The 21,110-nt window shown below is 36.1% G+C and overlaps 2 protein-coding genes across 3 annotated transcripts in view; one reads left to right on the top strand and one right to left on the bottom strand.

Moving 5' to 3' along the window:
* The window catches only part of LOC131429444 (acetylcholinesterase), a 265,785-nt gene that overhangs the window by 84,172 nt on the left and 160,503 nt on the right, over positions 1 to 21,110 (top strand). The gene's annotated exons all lie outside the window — the stretch shown is intronic.
* LOC131429446 (fibroblast growth factor receptor 4-like) overlaps positions 1 to 21,110 on the bottom strand; it is a 121,170-nt gene that overhangs the window by 85,847 nt on the left and 14,213 nt on the right. Inside the window, exon 2 of the mRNA XM_058593575.1 lies at positions 18,966 to 20,551. Coding sequence (XP_058449558.1) covers positions 18,966 to 19,237 — 272 coding nt within the window. The 5' untranslated portion in view covers positions 19,238 to 20,551. The remainder of the gene's footprint in view (positions 1 to 18,965; positions 20,552 to 21,110) is intronic.

Here is a 21,110-nt window from a genome sequence, read left to right as displayed (position 1 = left end):
GTTACCGATCGTTTATGCCAATGCCAATTCTCTGTCAGTCGATGAATGGAAAATGCAATTAATTTCAAATTATCAATTGAATATTACTCGCAACGAAATAAATACTTTAAATAATATTAGGTTCCTATTGTCTTATGTTTGCCTTTCAATTAATCTATTCCACAATCCATTCCATTATCACTTGATTAAGAAGATTCCAAGTAATATCCAGGAAAGAAAATAAGAGTTACAAGCTTTGAATGAAACACATCCCACTAGTAATTATTACTCATGATTTAGATCATTTTATCATAAAATCAATAATAACTATCTTTACTTCATTAGAAGATGAAATGATTGGTTTCATGATTTGTAAACCTGCCAACGTGAACGGTTTTTTTTTCTGTGCAGGGTGAGCATATCAATTAATTTTATTTATTCGATATAGTTTTGCACTCTGAAATGCACTCTCATGACACGCACTCTCATGTTTCGTTGCCAGATCCTACATAAGGACAATACCGGTAGTAAAAAAATTCAAAATGCACTATTAGTTACCGTAACTAGTCTCACATTTGAACCATGCTAAATCAGCAGGTGCATCTAGTAAGATGTAAAGTTACTTTTGTTCGTACGGTGTAATACATACAACAATGAAAGTTGAGTTAAAAAATAACAAAAGGGAATTAAACAGAAAAGAACCATGCTTAAAAATCAAAAGAAGAAGATCCATTTCTGATCTAACAGAACGGCTTCGGCGGGTAATGACCGCTAGCTTGTAGCTTGTAGTGATGGTATCACACAATTTCTGCCGGCAACTACGTAATCTGATGCTGTTTTGGCTTCTTGATGATCACATTTCACACACGACCCATTCCATTTATTCGAGGAAATCTGGCGTCATTCAGTTAGCTTCGAAGTGTGCAGGCTAATAATTCAGCTGCGGAAAATTTGACATCGGGTTGTTCTGTCGGAACGAAATGTGATTTCCAATGACTATGTTTCGTTCAGCAACTACATGATTTTTGGTGAATTTTGAGGTTTTTTTTACAAATTTGGTTTGAGTTGGAATGAGAGCCAAGTTCAAAGAATACGACGATAATACTTAAATTTCATTTCAAAATAAACGTAGATTGAAGGGTAGATAATTTGTACTAAACACTAATAATTTTCGTTCCAAAACGAGACATGCGTACCTCATCTCGGCAGTAAGCGGATCGTTTGTCCGACTGCAAACATTGCCGAGATTCTCACACATAAAATAGAACACAGCCGCTAGCATTTGGCCAGTTTTCAGCAGAATTCCCACTGAATCATCACCGAAGAACAAACGAATAGTAAATGGTTTATTTGCTAGCTTACTAGCCGCGAAAACCAACAAACAAACAGCTGTGTTTGGATTGCTGATCCGATGGCTGAACTCATCTTTCGACTGATTCCTCCTGGCCTGTGCCTGGCCGGAGCTGGCGCAACGAGAGCCGGTAATTAGCCATTAGGAAGAAGTAGCGGCAGTAGAGCGTTACCAGTTTTGCTTTGCGTCAACTAGAGTCCAAACAAGTCATTATTTCACCCTCATTCCCCGCGTCACTTCTCTATCTGTTTTACAGTCCGGCCGGTATTTGCGGGGTTTTGTTCGATTGCTTCACATTGAAGCAAGTTTGATTGATGTAAAACGATAAATATTCAATTCATTTCGGAAACTAAGAGTTGAAGGTTCTCGTCACCACTGAACATTTTATCTGTGCTGTCGTTTCGAATATTGTCAATACTCGATGTTCTCAGTCTACGACGCAGTGCAATAGGTCGTATTGGAATATGTAGGGTAACTGTACCCCCATTCATCCCAGTTCCATTATTCATCTCGGATCAGGGTCATTTCGCCGAAAGCCATTTCGCTGAAAGCCATTTCACCTAATGTCATTTCGCCAAAAGAGATATTTAACCAAATGTCATTTCGCCGAATGCCATTTCGACGAAAGGGTAATTTCGCCGAATTCTTCAATAGTCTTCACATTGTGATTGGCATTGATTTGAAATGAAGACAAATGAAAAATGCTAATGTTCACTTCCGTTTTGTTGAACTACAATCGTACTTCTGAAATAATCTAGAACGAATTGAATGATTTTTTTATATTCCTTTTTGTTTTATTTTTATTTCATAATCTTCAGAAACGGAATCTCCCAGAATCAGAATCAGAACAAATTGGTTCAAATGGCACGTTCCCCTTGATATTTGGAGATTTGTGTCTTGTGAAAACTTGTTGACTTCATTAGAGTATCTACCAGGCAATTGTTTGCGGTATTACCTGATAACTGAATGCAAATGAAACAATATATCGAATTCGGCTTCGCCAGATCGTTTTGCTAGAGCTAGAACCAAAACAAAGATACTTTACTCGATTTCATTGGCTTAAAGTCGTGTTATCCGCGAAGTAACAGAGCGAACCTACTATTGAGATGACTATTGTTACAATAGCCCTATTATGAGCCCACGCTCATTGATTGACATATGACTGTTGAACATTTAGGGATTTTTGGTTTGTACAATAAGTACATATTTCGTTTCAATTTCTTTACGTTTCGCTTTTGGCTCACCAGTGCTCAAAAGCAGTTCAAATTGAACTGGCATAACTATTTTTGATGGGAAAAAATGTTAAATTAAAATGTATTACAGCTGCAGAAATTTTTGGTTTGTTACTGAATGCTTGAAATCAATCATTTTGAACGCGACTTATAAAGCGTACATAAAAGGTGATTTTTTGTTGCTATCTTTTTGGCAACACTGTTTTTGATAGAATCGTGTTTTGTGTCATTGTCAAACTTGTTCAGTATAGTCTATAATTTAATCATGAATCGTCGTTTGGTCTATAATTTAACCATGAATGAACGCTAGCAAAGTTGGAGAAAGATTTACTTTTTATAAAAAAAATGTGTTCAGCGACGAAGCTCATTTGTGGTTGAATGGATACTTAAATGGATACCATAAATATTCATAAACGTCCAGACAGCAATCCTTTTTTGCTGGTATCTTTTTGGCAACACTGTTTTTGACAGATCACTCGTGAATCGTGTCTTGTGTCATTGTAAAAACTTATTCTGTTTGGTTTATAATTTACCCATGAATCGTCTTTTGATCCATAATTTAATCAATAATGGACGCTGGAAAAGTTTGAGGAAGATTCACTTTTTTATCGAAAAATTGTCCATTCTGGTTGAATGGATGCGTCATCAAGTAAAATTGCCGCATCAGGAGTGAAGACCAGCCAAAAGCATTGCAAGAGCTACCAATGCATCCCAAAAAAGCTACTGTTTGGTATGGATTATGGACCGGTGGTATTATTAGTGAAATACCGCCCGATATGTTGGAGAGAGTGTGCCAAAATTGGATCTTGTGCATGGGCCATCTAAAGCGGAGCCTCGGCCAACATTTGCATGAAATCATCTCCAAACATCAAATTACATTGATCGTTCTGTCGATTCCAATAAAGATTTCATAAATTTTCTCAATTTTTTTTGTATTTTTTTTAATACATTTGCACTACTAGAACTCAATTCTACAAACCTTATACTTTAAGCTTTTGAATCAAATATTGATCAAATCTCTGTACTATACTGAAAAATGGAGCATAGGTTGATGTGAATCAAATTGCGATCAAGGTAATTGAAGCAATTATTCATTAGCAATTACCGCAAAAGAACAGTCACTAATCCAGGAAATGTAGATACAAGTGCAGAAATTTAATCATGCCTTGGCCATGCGGATGTACATGTACGGAGTTTATGTGCTGTATATCATCTTCAATTGCTTCAATTGCAATTCAATCAATTGCTTAAACAATTTACCTGAATAGTAGAAAGTTTTAGGTTTGAGTCCCTTCTCTGAGTCATTTTTTCTCAAATTCTTTGCCTTTTCTATTAATTTATGGTTAACATTTTTCCAAGTCTGCTATTCGTTGGGTACTGACAAACAAGTTAAACCAAGTTTATTGGAAAAACGTGATTAATCCACCTAGCAGTGAGATGATACCTTTTTTTATCAATCCGACTGTGTTTTTTGCATGAATATTCTTCGGTGTTTAAGTTTTCATTACATTATTTTAATGACCGTCGTTTTAAGCGACAATTTGAGATTGTAATCACTCATTACTCTGTAATGACGAAACTGCAAATACAATCGAATTTAAATCTAGAAGTCTGATAATCGATTAAACATGCCATGATATGTAAGTTCCACTTTAGAGTTTACGGTAATTTAAGGTACTTCCAGAGCCGGTATTCAGGAACCAGCATAACCCAAACCGATTCGTATGGCCATATGACGAATAAATTACAGTTTTGAGTACAACTTTGAAGCTTAATTGGATAAAATTCATTAATTTTTGTATGTATGAATAAAACTAATTAATTTTGTATATAAGTTTAATTCAATTTGAATTTTTGTTTCTGAAATTTGATTAGGCTTTTTTGAGAAAACGATTGAGCTTTGAGAAACGATTTTATACTGGAACCGGAATTCTAAAATCGGTATGGCCGAAGTCAGATAAATTCACCTGAATAGCTGTATAGTTTACAATTGTTTCAAAATATTTGAAAATCAGTGAAGACATCTTTGAGAAATCATAGCACGAATTAAATTTTAAGGTACCTTCTGAATCGACAACTGAATACCACTAAAACTGAAAAAAGTTAATTTTTTTTATCGACTATCCAAATCTGCTAACCCGATAAACCTGATTAATTAATGTGGAATAGACATTTTTATACCAATCACCCTGTATCTCCGAAACCGGAAGTTGGATCTGACTGAAGAGCAAGATGTTTTAAAGTATCTTGAAACTTTTCATTTGCATCTTAGATGATTCTTAGATTTCTTTTGAATCTTAGATCGATTCAGCCATCTACGAGAAGAATGAGTTACACAATTTTGATTTCGTTTCATATATCATCCTGTAGTTCCGGAACCAGAGGTCGGAACCAAACATAATTCAAGAACTTTGTTTGGGAGCATACGAATTTTCGTATGAATCTGAATTTGTAGAAAAAAAATTTCCAGAGAAAATTGAGTGAAATTATTTGTCACACACGCATTTGCTGATCCCGACGAACTGATTCGAATGGTATATGGATGTTATGTTCGTCCAGCATTTATTGCTGTAAGTAGTTTAAAACAATATAATTAAAAAAAAAATCTGCCATCATCTGGTTTATATATGCCATATTTGAACGATTATGTTGCCAAAAACGAGCCGTGCTAAATTCGGTCCGAGGCAAATTGTCATGAAAAAGGATGCTGTACACAGTCTTTTTGGTACTTAGAAACAATTGTATGTAACAGAATAAAAAATCGTGTTTTCCGTTGCTCCCAAGTATTGCTTTGTCATACAGCGCTCAAAACTCCTACTGCTGGAATAGGGGGAAAAGTCGTTTACACAAAAATTTCGATATCTCCGTTAAAAATGGACGGATTTTAACAATCTATGGCTTGTTGGATAGGTATTACCGTGCGGAATCTAAATCTGAAAACATATTCTGTTTTCAAGGTCAATTGTGACAGATACTGTCAAAAAACTGAAAATTTTGACATAAAACTTCGAATAACTCAAAAAGTAAACATCCGATCTCAAAACCATTCAATAGCGTTTTGGGTGACGGGGAGACCTTTCATTTGCGACTAGTTTGATCAAAATCGGTCCAGCCATCTCTGAGATCTCGACCTCTTAGTTGACAACACACATACAGACACACACACATACACACACACACACACAGACATTTGCTCAGTTCGTCGAGCTGAATCGATTGGTATATGTCATTCGGCCCTCCGGGCCTCGGAAAAATTTTCGAAAGTTTGAGCGAATTCTATACCTATTTTTTATATATATAAAAAAAGGTAAAAATGGACAAATAAATTTTAATATGATTCAATGCTGCAATTTTGTTATTTACCCGTTAATGTATTCTGGTAATTAAACAGCTTTTAATTTATCATGAAATCATATAAGGTGAGACGACCCTATTGAACAGAGCGTCACATATGTATTTGTACCCAAAACCCAACCCGAACCCGTACCCGACGGGTATTGGTCGGGTTCGGGTACAGCGAAAGATACCCGGTTCGGGTCGAGCAAAGGTACCGTTTTTTTTCATTTTCAATTTCGACGGATCGGGTTCGGGTTAAAAAATTTTGTCGGGTTTCGGTTTTTTCAGGTTTTGGGACTTTTTTCGAGTTTGGGTCGTGTACGGATAAAGATTTTTATTTTTTTTTTATCAGGTTCGAGTTTAGAAGAAAAATTAATCTCTAGTTCGGATCGGGTACGGGTAAAATTTTTTTTTTCCGGTCGGGTACGAGTCGAGTTTCGGGTTTAAAAAATGCTTACCCAACTATCTCTAATATGTACTCTGTGTATGATCGTTGTTCTGCTATATTAGGCTTTATCAAAACCTTACATTACAAGCAAGCATCTACAGATTACACCTAAACATCGATCTATTATATTATCTAGCGTTCGCCCAATAAAAACATTGCAAATCTAATTGTTTTCTGCTTCCCATTTTCCGGTTCAATTGACGCTTATGTCATTGTTTGAAGAATGTAAATTATTCAGCATAAGCGAAAACACGTTTAAATATTTTAAAAATCCTTCAAGCTCCATAAACTTCAGAACTATTTTTTGAAATTTAAAGTTCGTTTTTATAAATTTAGGCTAACTTCAATCAAAATCACTATGAAATTCGAATGCGAATAATATCATTTCTAGTTCTATAGAAAGAGTTTTTAACCTTAAGGTCATTCGCCTAATTTTCTCACCCCATGTGCCAGGTTGGGAATCGAACCCAGGTGGGCTGCGTAAAACGGCAGTGTTAATTTGTGTTTGGAACATTTCGACAACTGTTTTGTTATGTGTTCCACACATACTCGTTGGTGTCTTTTTCCGAATATAATGCTTTAAGCATTTTGCATACCCTGAAATTGACCGTTCATTTTATTGGTGTTGGTTAGCAGATATGCTAATCAAGAACATCAAGCAATTATGAAAATCGTGCAGCATTTTCCTCGAATGCGTATAGTATGCAATATTACGATGAAAATGATTGCCTCTCATGCGATGCGAAAAGTTTTGTTTAAATAGTAGTATACGAAACTGTCGTCTCTGTTAGGGCAAGTCATTATAATGACTTGAAAAACAGGTAAAATTAAAAATTCATCCTAATTATTTAAAGTATCGTGCACTAATTACCTAAAATAACCAATTTTCCCTCCTATAATCTATGCATATAAATATTTTAGGGCAGTAGGTGTAATGATATCATAAATTTGGCAGACATTTCTAGCTCCGGAGATAAAATTATATACTACACGGTATGAAAAGTCCCGGGCATTTCACAGAAAAGACGTGAATAGTTTCGAACCGTGAATATTTTTGTTGAGAACAACCCTCTAGATGGCCCAATACCAAAACTCATGACAATCTATCCACTAGTGATTGAATAACAGCTGACCGTGTCAGACGAGTTCTAGTTTTCGTGAAGCTAAGAAAAAGGGCGAGTCTCGCATTCACGCATAAAAGCAACGTGGAAATTGAGTGTTTTGCGGTACGGATTGGTCCATCATCCCCCGTGTTCTTCAGACCAGGTCCCCCTCGACTTTTATCTATTTCCAAACTTGAAAAGATTTCTACAGGAAAAGAAATTTGCGTGAGGTCATTACAGAAACGAAAGCTTATTTTGAAGGACTATCAATTGTTTTTTTTTCAATGGGCATCAAAATGTTTGAGGACCCGATGGGTCAAGTGTATCGCTCTAAATGGAGATTATACTGAAGAATAAACATGTTTTCACGGTAAAAAATCGACTTTTTCGTTGTTAGACCCAGAACTTCTCATTCCATGTACTGAGTTACGTAACCGACAAATAACTATTTTTTTATCCGCTCAGTTCTTTCAGAGATGACTAAACCTATTTGGATAAATTTGTGTTCAATTGAAAAAAGCAATGTGATTACAGATCAATTTTTCATGGACTTTAACGACATCTTCCGGTCCTGGAGACAGAATCGTATAAGCGACGTAACCGACAAACCACACTTCTTACAACCACTTACTTAGAAATAGCTCACCCGATTTCGACAAGCTTGGGCTCTTGTAATAGCTATGATATATTCACCGATCAAAATCAAATGGTTTATTGCAAGTTGAATCCGTTCTGCAGCAATAATCGTATAAGTTACGTAACCGACAAAGGACACTTTTCTCGATGATGACTTAGTCGATTTAAGCAATCTTAAGCTTGATTAAAAGTGTGGCCACGGATCAAAAGAAAATAGATCTTGTAACATACTTACGGAGATTCAACCGAATAAGAGGTGCTACCGACAAGCCGCTCTATTTACTCAAAAACCATTTTCAATATTCTCGTTTGAAAGCTGCCAAGAAATCAATGATTAGGTTCAAATTTATTTTTTCTGATAATTCCGAAACCGGTAATGTTACCGAACAAGCGACGTGAGCGTTCCAGAACATTGTTGCGAAATCCGGAAGCAATCTGGAAACTATTAGATCTACCTACCTATTAGTGATTAAAATAGGCTCAATGAAAAAATCATTAGTATATTTTAATGATAAGATAACACCTTTATCATACCGTTTTTGTAGAATGTGTAAGAATATGTTAAGATTAAGAATAACCGAAGTGAAGTTAAATCAAATGAAATTACAAAAACTTGCTTGTTTCATATATTAAAAAACCAAACTGGACGGTACTACTCGTGTCTCGTCTGTAAATGTGTAAATATGAAACACATATCAATCGGGTCGGTGAAACAATTCATCAGCGGAAAGTAAACACTAGATTCGCTTTGCGGGGGTATGGCTCTGCTGAGTAATTATATACAGTTCTGAAGAATACTGTGTTTCCACCCATAAGGCAATTACATATTGTTGTTTATGGTTTATGTGGAGATCGCTTCCAGTGAATCGGACACTTGGCCTTGAGATTAGATAATCATTTGCACCTAGCCCCACCAAACCTACACAAACGCTGGCGATATTTTTTGTGGCAATAACGTTGAATTCTACGAAAACGTTATATCTTTGGGGCAACTGTTTGCTTATCGATAGTGAAAACAATCAGACTGCAGGTGAAATTGAATCATCCAAAGATTGCAATTGGTAAGCGAATATGTTTAGGATAAATTCTTAACTAAAAGTTGAAATTCTCACGAACACCGAACGAAAATAAACGACAAATCATGAATCTAGTGTACCTATGGCAACATAAATCGATACATACTAGCATTGAGAAATTCATATTTTTTTGAGCTGTTATGCAAAGAAACACTGTGTATGTTGGAAACCAGAGTGGGTGTAAGACGAATGATGACAGCTCATTCTTAGAATTGGATTTGACAGGTCGTTAGTTAGGTTGGAACGACACTGACAGAAAATGTTTCTTCCAAACGGACAACTGTTTTAACTGTTCTTACATCTACTCTACTGGAAACCATCGAAAAACCACCATAGGTAACAGATGTACAGGGTGCTCCATCTTTTATGTCGGTTTATAAGCGCTGAATAATTTTCACATTTACCAACCGAACGATTACGTCAGATATGTTTTGGAAACGTCAATTCAGTACAATTTTTGACATGGATAGCTTCACACCGAAACAACGCGCTAAAATAGTGACACTTTACATCGTAAAAAGTCGTTCCATTGTGTTAACTCAACGTGCATATCGGAAAAAATATCGGCACCTTCTGACAATACTATTGATTAAACCTTCCAATCTCAAACCGTTCGGTTCATATGTTCTGCCCACTTTTTCGACAGTAGCCTCTGATTTCTATAGTAAAACCAAAAAATATATAGATCCATTTGTCAGTTGAATTGATCTGTTTGTGTATATTCATATCGGTAGAAGACATGGGTAATTTGATTTGAGTATATTAGGCATCCATCTCCATTCTGTTATGTATGTCTATTGCGCATCCAGTAAATTTCTAAACAAAATTGCTAGCATGATTTATAAACTCAATACACCTCTGCACGAAACTATACTCTCAAATCAGGGATAGGCTGACGAAATGTAAACCGGAGTTCCAGGAAGAGCGTGATTTCGAAGGAAATCGCTCGATACGAAACGATTCTGCTGCCCGGGAGTTCCGAGAAGGAAAGTGGAAAAACTTGTAGAGCGCCGTTCCGTAGGACTGGCAGCGATTGGGTTGGATACCAGAAGGGTGACGTCACAACGGCGAAACAAAAATTAGCTCCTTCCTATCGGGACATAATAATCTATCACATGTACGTAAGTTTACCATGGCAAAAGAACTTCCTGTGGTAAGAAAATCGCAATCCCCTTAGCACACTCTAGCAACCAAGCTAGACATCGTTGAGATGATGTCAGGAAAGCCATTCGATCGAGCTTCGAGGAAGTGAACATTAAGTTTACCCTTCGTGGAAATTCGTTTTCAATTTTCCTTTCTCTCGTTTTGGAGTTGAAAATACGGTGTTGGTATAGCAAAAAGGAAATCTCATTTCGCAACCAAGCTGGCCACCCTAGTGAAGCTCACCGTTTTGAATATTATATCGTAATTCATATTGCATTTTCCCGAGCTATGCGGGTTGGTCCATATAAAATATTTTATCGTCTAGTACAATAATCAAACCATTCAAGTCACCCAACTCGGCGCATCCAGTTTCAACGACTGCTAGCTGTTTTTTTATGGAACTTATCGATCCACAATTCTACGAAAAATCGATAAACTCGAATGGCGGAGGCGAAATTTTGCGTACGTTCTGGTACCGAATCAAACCAACAGCGACGCGGCGTCATCACGTGGCACTTGCACAGAATATGATTTCCGCATGAAAAGATACATGGCGGTAGATACAATAATTCACTACCATCCGGGGGTGCTTTGTTTTTCGGATTCGACTGAAATGTCACTGACAACTCCGAATTCAGTCGCGGAGTGGTAGTGGTTTTCATTCCTGGAATGACTGGAACTTCACCGGTATTCCCAGACTCTATAGGGCATACAATTTCCCAACTAGTAATTGGGTATAATTGTATAACTTTTCCATAAATAAGTCATTTATTAAAACGAGAAAATATAACACGAAAAGATTCGTGAGGTGCGATTCTTTCTGAAAAAACGTGTTTAATCCACCTAGCAGTGAGATGATACCTTTTTTTTATCAATCCGCATGTGTTTTTTGCATGAATATTCTTCGGTGTTTAAGTTTTCATTACATTATTTTAATGACCGTCGTTTTAAGCGACAATTTGAGATTGTAATCACTCATTACTCTGTAATGTCGAAACTGCAAATCGGATCGAATTTAAATCTAGAAGTGTGATAATCGATTAAACATGCCATGATATGTAAGTTCCACTTTAGAGTTTACGGTAATTTAAGGTACTTCCAGAGCCGGTATTCAGGAACCAGCATAACTCAAACCGATTCGTATGGCCATATGACGAATAAATTACAGTTTTGAGTACAACTTTGAAGCTTAATTGGATAAAATTCATTAATTTTTGTATGTATGTATAAAACTAATTAATTTTGTATATAAGTTTAATTCAATTTGAATTTTTGTTTCTGAAATTTGATTAGGCTTTTTTGAGAAAACGATTGAGCCTTGAGAAACGATTTTATACTGGAACCGGAATTCTAAAATCGGTATGGCCGAAGTTAGATAAATTCACCTGAGTAGCTGTATAGTTTACAATTGTTTCAAAATATTTGAAAATCAGTGAAGACATCTTTGAGAAATCATAGCACGAATTAAATTTTAAGGTACCTTCTGAATCGACAACTGAATACCACTAAAACTGAAAAAAGTTAATTTTTTTTATCGACTATCCAAATCTGCTAACCCGATAAACCTGATTAATTTATGTGGAATAGACATTTTTGTACTAATCACCCTGTATACCCGAAACCGGAAGTTGGATCTGACTGAAGAGCAAGATGTTTTAAAGAATCTTGAAACTTTTCATTTACATCTTAGATGATTCTTAGATTTCATTTGAATCTTAGATCGGTTCAGCCATCTACGAGAAGAATGAGTTACACAATTTTGATTTCGTTTCATATATCATCCTGTAGTTCCGGAACCAGAGGTCGGAACCAAACATAATTCAGGAACTTTGTTTGGGAGCATACGAATTTTCGTATGAATCTGAATTTGTAGAAAAGAAATTTTCAGAGAAAATTGAGTGAAATTATTTGTCACACACGCATTTGCTGATCTCGACGAACTGATTCGAATGGTATATGGATGTTATGTTCTTCCAGGATTTATTGCTGTAAGTAGTTTAAAACAATATAATTAAAAAAAAATCTGCCATCATCTGGTTTATATATGTCATATTCGAACGATTATGTTGCCAAAAACGAGCCGTGCTAAAATCGGTCCGAGGCAAATTGTCATGAAAAAAGATGCTGTACACAGTCTTTTTGGTACTTAGAAACAATTGTATGTAACAGAATAAAAAATCGTTTTTTCCGTTGCTCCCAAGCATTGCTTTGTCATACAGCGCTCAAAACTCCTACTGCTGGAATAGGGGGAAAAGTCGTTTACAAAAATTTCGATATCTCCGTTAAAAATGGACGGATTTTAACAATCTATGGCTTGTTGAATAGGTATTATCGTGCGGAATCTAAGTCTGAAAACATATTCTGTTTTCAAGGTCAATTGTGACAGATACTGTCAAAAAACTGAAAATTTTGACATAAAACTTCGAATAACTCAAAAAGTAAACATCCGATCTCAAAACCATTCAATAGCGTTTTGGGTGACGGGGAGACCTTTCATTTGCGACTAGTTTGATCAAAATCGGCCCAGCCATCTCTGAGATCTCGACCTCTTAGTTGACAACACACATACAGACACACACACAGACATTTGCTCAGTTCGTCGAGCTGAATCGATTGGTATATGTCATTCGGCCCTCCGGGCCTCGGAAAAATTTTCGAAAGTTTGAGCGAATTCTATACCTATTTTTTATATATATAAAAAAAGGTAAAAAATCTTAAAAACTTTTCGAATTAGAATGAAGGAAATACAAATATCTTTCTCCGCTATAAATATCCAAGTATAGCAATAACATGGAACGAGCTCACCAAAATATTATATTCGGCACAAGAAGCTCTGTTGGATATAATGGCTTACCTTATGATCAAAAAAAGAACCGGAATTTTCATTTTAAAATTCCCGCGCTTGTCCAATCGGTAAACTTTTATTCTATCAACGTTGGCAACACTTTCATACACATTCTGTCAAATTTTGACGCATATCGTACGATTAGTTTTTGTTTGGCGTCTATACAAAGAAGTTGAAAAATTTTCGTGTGGCGATTTTTATAATGGATGAAAATTTAGAACAACGGCTCGCCTTCGAAGCGCCATTCGGTCGATTGTTGTGCGGTTTCGACGTCATATTCATAGATCCACACCTCATCACCAGTTATGATGCATTCGATGAATGTGGGGTCACTATCTGCGTTGGAAATCATCTCTTTGGCCACATCAACACGACGCTGTTTTTGAATGAAATTCAGCTTTTTTGGCACCAGCCGAGAAGCGACGCGTTTCAAACCCAAAACATCAGTTAAAATGTGTTCGGCTGATCCATAAGAGATGTCCAACAACACAGCAATCTCTCTAATCGGTACAGAACGATTTTGCAACACGATTTGCTTCGCCGATTCAATGTTTTCTTCAGTAACAGATGTTGTTGGGCGGCCAGGGATTTCATCATGATCCAAGCTTGTACGACCACCTTTGTAGCGTTTATACCACTCGAATGCCTGTGTTTTTCCTAGACACGATTCACCAAAGACCTTTTCTAACATTTTCAACGTTTCGGAACACTTAAATCCATTTGCAACACAAAATTTGATGCATGCACGTTGTTCTAAATTTTCATCCATTATAAAAATCGCCACACGAAAATTTTTCAACTTCTTTGTATAGACGCCAAACAAAAACTAATCGTACGATATGCGTTAAACTTTGACATAATGTGTATAAAAATTTTGCCAACGTTGAGAGAATAAAAGTTTACCGATTGGAGAAGCGCGGGAATTTGTAAATGAAAATTTCGGTTCTTTTTTGATCATAAGGTAAATGAATTCATGGTTCAGTTAAGTTCTCTTCTCTTTCCAAAAATTCGTTTATTTTATCAAATTAAATGAAACTATTCAACATGAATTAGCTCTCAATGAAATGGTTTTTGCTAATTGCTGACATTTAGCATAGGCAAATTAAAAACCTATAAACCTATGAATACTCAAACATTGACTCTTGAATATAAACAAGAAAGGTTTTTCGGTATGTGACTAACATAACCTAAATGGTAACGAAATTTTAAACACATTTCGTCCGGTGATTCAGGAAACTTAAGTCGAATTCGGATATAAATCAGTAACACTTAAATATTTTTTTTATTTGAGCCTAAGCTTGTGAAAATCGGATTAGTTCTCTCTAAGAAAATGGATTGAGTTCTGATTTGGAGTTTTTGACCACTTTCAGAACTGCTCAATTGAACAGTTATCTGGCTAGTTCAACGAATTTTGATCCTCGTATAGAAACACTGTCGTGATATTAAATGTTTTTTCTAATCAGTCTGTAATTTCGGAACCGAAAGTCGGATTCGGATAAAGTTTAAGGGCATCCGTGAGTATCGTAATTCTTATTTTTATTTGAATCTAGTTTTGTGAAAATTGGTTCAGCTACGCATCGTTGTATTTTTTCTGTAATTTTGGAACCTCGTGAGACTCGTTATTTTGGAACCGGAAACCAAATTATAGCGCAATTGCATAGCAGTTCATTTGAAAACGATTAATCTTTCAATTAACTATGTTATGTAAAACAACAGAATCTCTATCAAAACTTCGTTCGGCGTGTATATAAAAATTAAATCTTTTGACAATCTTATTGAGATATCTAACAACAAATAGCAAAAACTAGTTAATGGCATAATCAGTTATAAATTTCAGAATTTAACATCTATTATGAAGTTCAAAATTCCCCAGTCGGCTTTGAATAACTAGACGATTTTTTAAAGCACAACCGGCGTTCGATTAGAAATCGTTCTCTCTCTTTTTTTTAAACAATTGAGTGCTCGATAAATACAGCACAAATAAAACCCGATAAATCCTATCTTTTACTCATATTAAAATTCTATTTAATATTTGAATTTTTACATGGAACCTGTCTAGACTAAGAATGTTTTCAATTCTTGTACGTAAATTATAACAATGAGTCAATAAGTCCCGAGACTTATACGTAGATGGCGTTGTCAACAAAATTACCATATTATGGCGAAATTTCATGGAGTTCTGATTTTTGTTCCATGAGTTACAGCGATTTAAGTGACGCTTATCATGATATTCTCAAAGCAATTGATACGAATTGATTGAATCGTGTGTTGGTTTATCATTGCTTTTTGATGAAAAAACACATTGCAAGCTCGACAAAGGCACCAAAAATACTATGGGGATTCTGTTCCTTTAAAAACAACCACTTGTTGGTGGTATGCTGATTTGAAACGGGCTCGAACTAACACTGCAGATGCTGAACATCGACAAAAAAAGGGAATTATTCCAAAAATCGTGAAAAAAGTCCACCAAATCGTTTTTGAAAACCATAAATCAAAATTACGTGAAGTAATTGACATCATAAAGATATCAGGTATATACTATTTTGCATGAACATTTGTGAACTTATGAAACTGTTGTCAAAGTGGCGTTTGTTCCAACGATAGATCCAGTGGCGTTTCGTCCTTAAGTACACCTCGTGCACTGCACAACCTGTCAAATTGAAAGAAATAACTGCATCTACATCCGCATACAATTATTTTTTAAATTCTTAATTTATTCGATGAAAGCAGGTCGGATGGTACCGAATATATTGTGAAATAATGAACAAAGTATACATATTCACCCTAAGCTACTTGCGCATTAACTGCGAAACGATCTTGCCGTAGCTACTCGAGCACTTTGCCTTGGCACTTCAAAATTTCATGTATCTCTTAATGCAGTGTTAGTGTCTTTACTGTGCACATGAGTTGCTGCACAGATTCGTGAAGAGAGATAATTACTAAGCTCAGTTCTGAGATTTGTTGTTCTCTCTGTCATGTTTGGCTCTGTGAGAGCTTTTATGTACTCCTTCGGGAGAGGCTTCAGTGGCTGATGCCTTATGGCAGTTAAAAACAAATTGCTGTCTCAGTTGCAACGTCGAAGCGGTTTTATTTATGAATTTTTTGACAGATTTGTTCGATGTGATGCTCCAAGATTCTATTCCAACGAGGAAATCATTACTGACACAAACACTTATTTCGAGGTAAAAGATAAATCGTTCTCCAACGAAGGAGCAATGCCAGGGAAGCGCAGGACTAATTGTGTTGCTCTAGAAAGGGACTATGTTGATGAATACATTCAAGTTTGGCCAAAAACAGAATGTTTTTAGTTTACCCCAAGACTTATTGATATACGTGTTACAAGGATTAATAAACCTGAGGATACGTGTCCGTCCAAAAAAACAACTTTAATACCGAAAACCAAGCCCTATCAGCTCGAAAAAATCTTGTAATTTTACATCTTATAAGATGCACATAAATGGAGCGTTGTATTTCACACAAATTTTTATTCAAAAACATGTAAATTGTATGATTTGAAAATTACATGGCTTGAATTCGAACGAAACAAAAAACAAAAGATCGCACCGCGACTTGAACGGAGAAACATTAGATCACAAGCACATCGGTTACTCGACTGAACCACAGAGTTCGTATCTGTTAATTGAATAATTGATAGGGGTAGATGGGGTAAAACGCATCCCCTAACGAAATGTACCTATATCTTAACAATAGAAAATAACACGGAAGAGTTTCATGCATGACTATCTTCCGTAATAATTATTTCTCAAAATTACTTACAAATACTCGCTGAATGCATTGAAAAATACACGAAATATCTTATTTTCCAAAACCATTAAAATTGTCTATTGAAATATATGCGGGGCATGATGCCCGATCGTGGAAAACATGAAAAATATACATTTTAAATTACGCGAAGTGACGATTATCTGAACATAGAGGAAGGATGATCTTAAACATCGGGTAAATATCCATCTAAACAACGGATTAAAGCTCATAACAACCACGGGGTAATATGCAACCTTCTTCTTCTTATTTAAAGAAAGCTTTAGACTTTTCGTTGACGAAATATTTGCAGGTGGAAGATTGTTCACTATTATTCATTAAATTGATAGCTTATGGATAATTTTTGTAAGCGAATTCTTGAGCATTTCGCCTCACACAATTCGGGTCGTTTTGCCGTATATTTGTCGATTTTCCTATAAAATTGCAAATACATCATCTGTATTACAATCAATTTTAGAAACCCGAATGATTGGCAAAAAAGTCCACTGGTTACATAATTAAAATCGTCTTCCTCACCCTAGAAAATTACTATGGAACGAACATCGAAAATTACTTATAACAGAGACATAATTGGTTTTTAAATTTTTTTCAGATATGATTGAACCATTGCTACCAAAATTTTATAGTAATCTGTTGTTATGGCTGACTTTCAGTTTCATTAAAATTTCAGTAAAAAAAAATTGGTAACTTTTGAGAAAAGCAAAAAGGTGCATTATGCCTCGGGGGTACGTTTTACCTCATCTTCCCCTACATATAAAACCATAAAGCGGGACATGGTAGCCGAGTGCAAATTACATTCGGAGCGTGTAAAATTCTGTGCGAGTGGAATATTGCGTCATTCGAAAAATTAATTAGTTGTGAATTGTATCGTTTGTAGAATTCTGTCACCTGTAAAATTCATGATTTTTTTCTGTGCTTCTATTAACGGAAGACTTTTGAGTAAATTCGAAATAACAAAGAAGCATTTAACAATATTTGAAGTGATACAAGGGTTGCTCGATAGGTTTCGAATTATGTTTGGAAGTATTTCAATACGGTAATTCTGACACCAACATTTTACTAAAAGATCACTAAGTTTTATGCAGTTGACACAGATTAGCTTATCGAAAGGATATCGAAAACCACTCAATTGTACTATTCTACGTTTTCCAACAACAACAAAAAAAACGATTCAAAACAACTCAAAAGTAAGTAAAATTCAGTAAGCTTATACCTTTTATTTCGTGTGTATAGTTCATTGTTTGAATGCTATGAGCACTCAGAATACTTGGACTTTCGTTTCAACTTGTGCTATTTAAAGTCGACGAAAACATATACCCACTTCTCTGAACACTTTTACAAATGAAACCGGTGCTAACTGTTAGTTCTTTTGGTCAAACTTACTGGTTCTAAAGAAAATTTAATTTATATTGAATGCATTTTCCTCGAATGCGAATTCTTCTCAAAATAATGACGAAAATGAATGATGAAAACATCACAGTTGATTTTTTTTTTGAAACCAACTAACTGGTTCTAAACAGAACCGTTTTTCTCTTTGGTGCTCGTTGATACTACTTTGAGAAAATTTAAATTTTTAGTCTTTTTTGTGGTTATCATCATAAATTGCGGATTATATAATCGAAAGCATGGAGCAAAAATTATGTTATTATTTTAATAATCAAGAGACTATATTCACGTTCCAACACTTTTCACTCTTTCAGAGGGCAAACATTGAAAAGGCGCTCCATTGTAAATTAGAACGTATTCTCTTCAAAATCATCCAATGTGAACGATGCATATGCATATGACCTATTTCGCAAGTATGAAGCTGACTAAACTAACGAGTAAACGAAGTTAGTGTGAAAGGCATTGACATACGCAAAGGGTACATATAAGCTAATTCTTATAAAAAAGTGATCCCAAATGATTAATTGTAAATTAGTTCCATTTGAACAGCTTTTGGAATATGTATACATAGAATGTACAATCAGAGCGCATGCGCCATCAATTCCATTGTCGAGATTTGAAAATTCCATTTATAACTGTCCACTTACCATTCAATACTACGGTATCCTTTCGCACAGCAGTGCAAACTTTTGAATTGTCCCAGAATGCCATATTCCTGGTCCGGCACTTCCTTGGTAAACTGCATATGATCGGTATCGATCGATCGGTTGTACCGGTGCTCACTGCAGTGGTCTTCGCCATTCACTCGACCGACCGCCATGGGCCCCAACGTCAGACAGGTGGCAACAAACGATGTCAGCAGTCTGATAAAACACCTCCGCCGTCCGCCTGCACTCAATTTGCTGCTGACCGAAATCATCGTGTTGATTGATTTACGTTCAATTTTCCGTTTGCGTCAGTTAATAACTATTCGATGACACACACCACCAACAGAATGAACGTATCGTATCGTAAGTTCAAACACAAAATGTGTCGGCTTGACAAATGACACACATATAAAACAGTGCAACACGCCGAACGATTATGTCAACACACTGATGAATGACACCTTTATGCTTATTAATTAATCAAACAAACAATTTCTCCGTAACAATATATTTTCACAGGTTTTCTTCGAAACGTTCTTCGTTAGCTGGTCGATGAAGAACTACAAAACCATTCAATGGAGCGGTTTCTCTGTTGCTGTTTGCGTTTGCGGTGGTTCTCTGTACTAACCAGAAAATATTTATGTGCACCATCTATGGTCGGTTCACTTCCGCTGACTGGTGTCACGAAATTTAAAGCATTCGAAGCCAAAACAAGTGGTCAAAATTCCAGGTACCACTTAGCTTACGAATCGTCACGGTCCTCGGAAATGGTGCGCCAATTCAACAGCTCGCGAATTGGGTTGGACAATTTCCCTGCCCACCAACTTCAACATATGAAACTAGAATTGCGAACGAGCAAGCATTTTTCAATTTTTCTCAGAACTCTTACCACCACAGATACTGATCCGAGACGATTTAATTATAAATACAAAAAAAACTAGTTCGATGTCGACTCCGAACCGGACGAGCAACTTGCGCCGCACACTGCTGTTTCGTGTTGGTTATTGTTTTTTTTTTAATTCTGTTATAACAACTAGCAATTAAAAAATAATATCATTTATTCACATACACCCCAAGCGGCATCATAAACATTCCGTTTTTAACCTTCTCGTATGTTTCGTTCCAGAAGGCTGAACATCTATGACAGTTTTGGTGCTTTTCTTCCGTTCACTGCAATTTACTTAACTAATCAGCTTGGTTGCGAATTGTAGGTCCTACCTAGCACAAACCATCCCAGCTTAGGCAGCTTTTCCAATGCGATGCTGTCGAAATCCAGCAGGTAATGAATCACGTATGGCACTGTCCGTGTGCTGCTGCAGTTAACTTTACCGGGAAGCAGTTAAAGTCCTATCACGTACCACCCAGCTGGGACAGCCTTTTCAGCCCAGCCTGTTCAATGTTTCCGACACTCGAAGAATCAAGTTTATACGACTCCGGTCGGTCGGTGGAAGTTTGTGTCGCTGCTTTAAAAAAAAACACTTCTCAACTGTCTCTACCTGAGGGATTCGAATTGACGAAGAAGCGGTTCGCGTTATGACAATATTTTCCCGGAACGTACAGGCAAGCTTTGCTGCTCTAATTAGTACCTGCAAAGAGGAGAAGAAAATGACAGTCGGCTATAAAAAGGTGCTTGGAAACGTTGTTCCGATTTCCGAGGGGGAACACAGAAAAATATTTCTTAGGAATTATTTCTCACTTATTTACGAGCCGTGTTTGTGACGATAATGCCACATTTCATACGTACTACCTACCAACAAATGCCCGTGGTCAAGTTTCGAAAGCAAAACAGACGTGGTCATAGTTAATCTGCTTGTAGCAATATCTGTTCATACTATTGAGGGCAGGGCTATTTTATGAGCACTTATCTTGGCCTAGTGTTTGTAGTGTGTAGGTAACAATTTTGAGGTATTGTTGTTATTCAGCAACAAAAACGAATTTGAACGGATTTTCAGAAGAAAAATTTAAAACATGAATTTTCAGAATCTAATTTTTACATGTTGGGAATAAGACATTGAAATTAACTCAAAATAGTCGAAATAATGTTAGAGATTTCATGGTCATCTCGAACCGTACGTAGTGGTGTGGTGGTCAATAGGTTGGTACTAAATCATTCCATTTAACTTGTTATCTTGTTTTTGAGTAGCA

This window comes from Malaya genurostris, chromosome 2 (assembly GCF_030247185.1).
Source record: "Malaya genurostris strain Urasoe2022 chromosome 2, Malgen_1.1, whole genome shotgun sequence".
Classification (NCBI taxonomy): domain Eukaryota; kingdom Metazoa; phylum Arthropoda; class Insecta; order Diptera; family Culicidae; genus Malaya; species Malaya genurostris.
The sequence above is the reverse complement of the archived record's forward strand: the minus strand, read 5'-3'. Positions and strand labels throughout refer to the sequence as shown.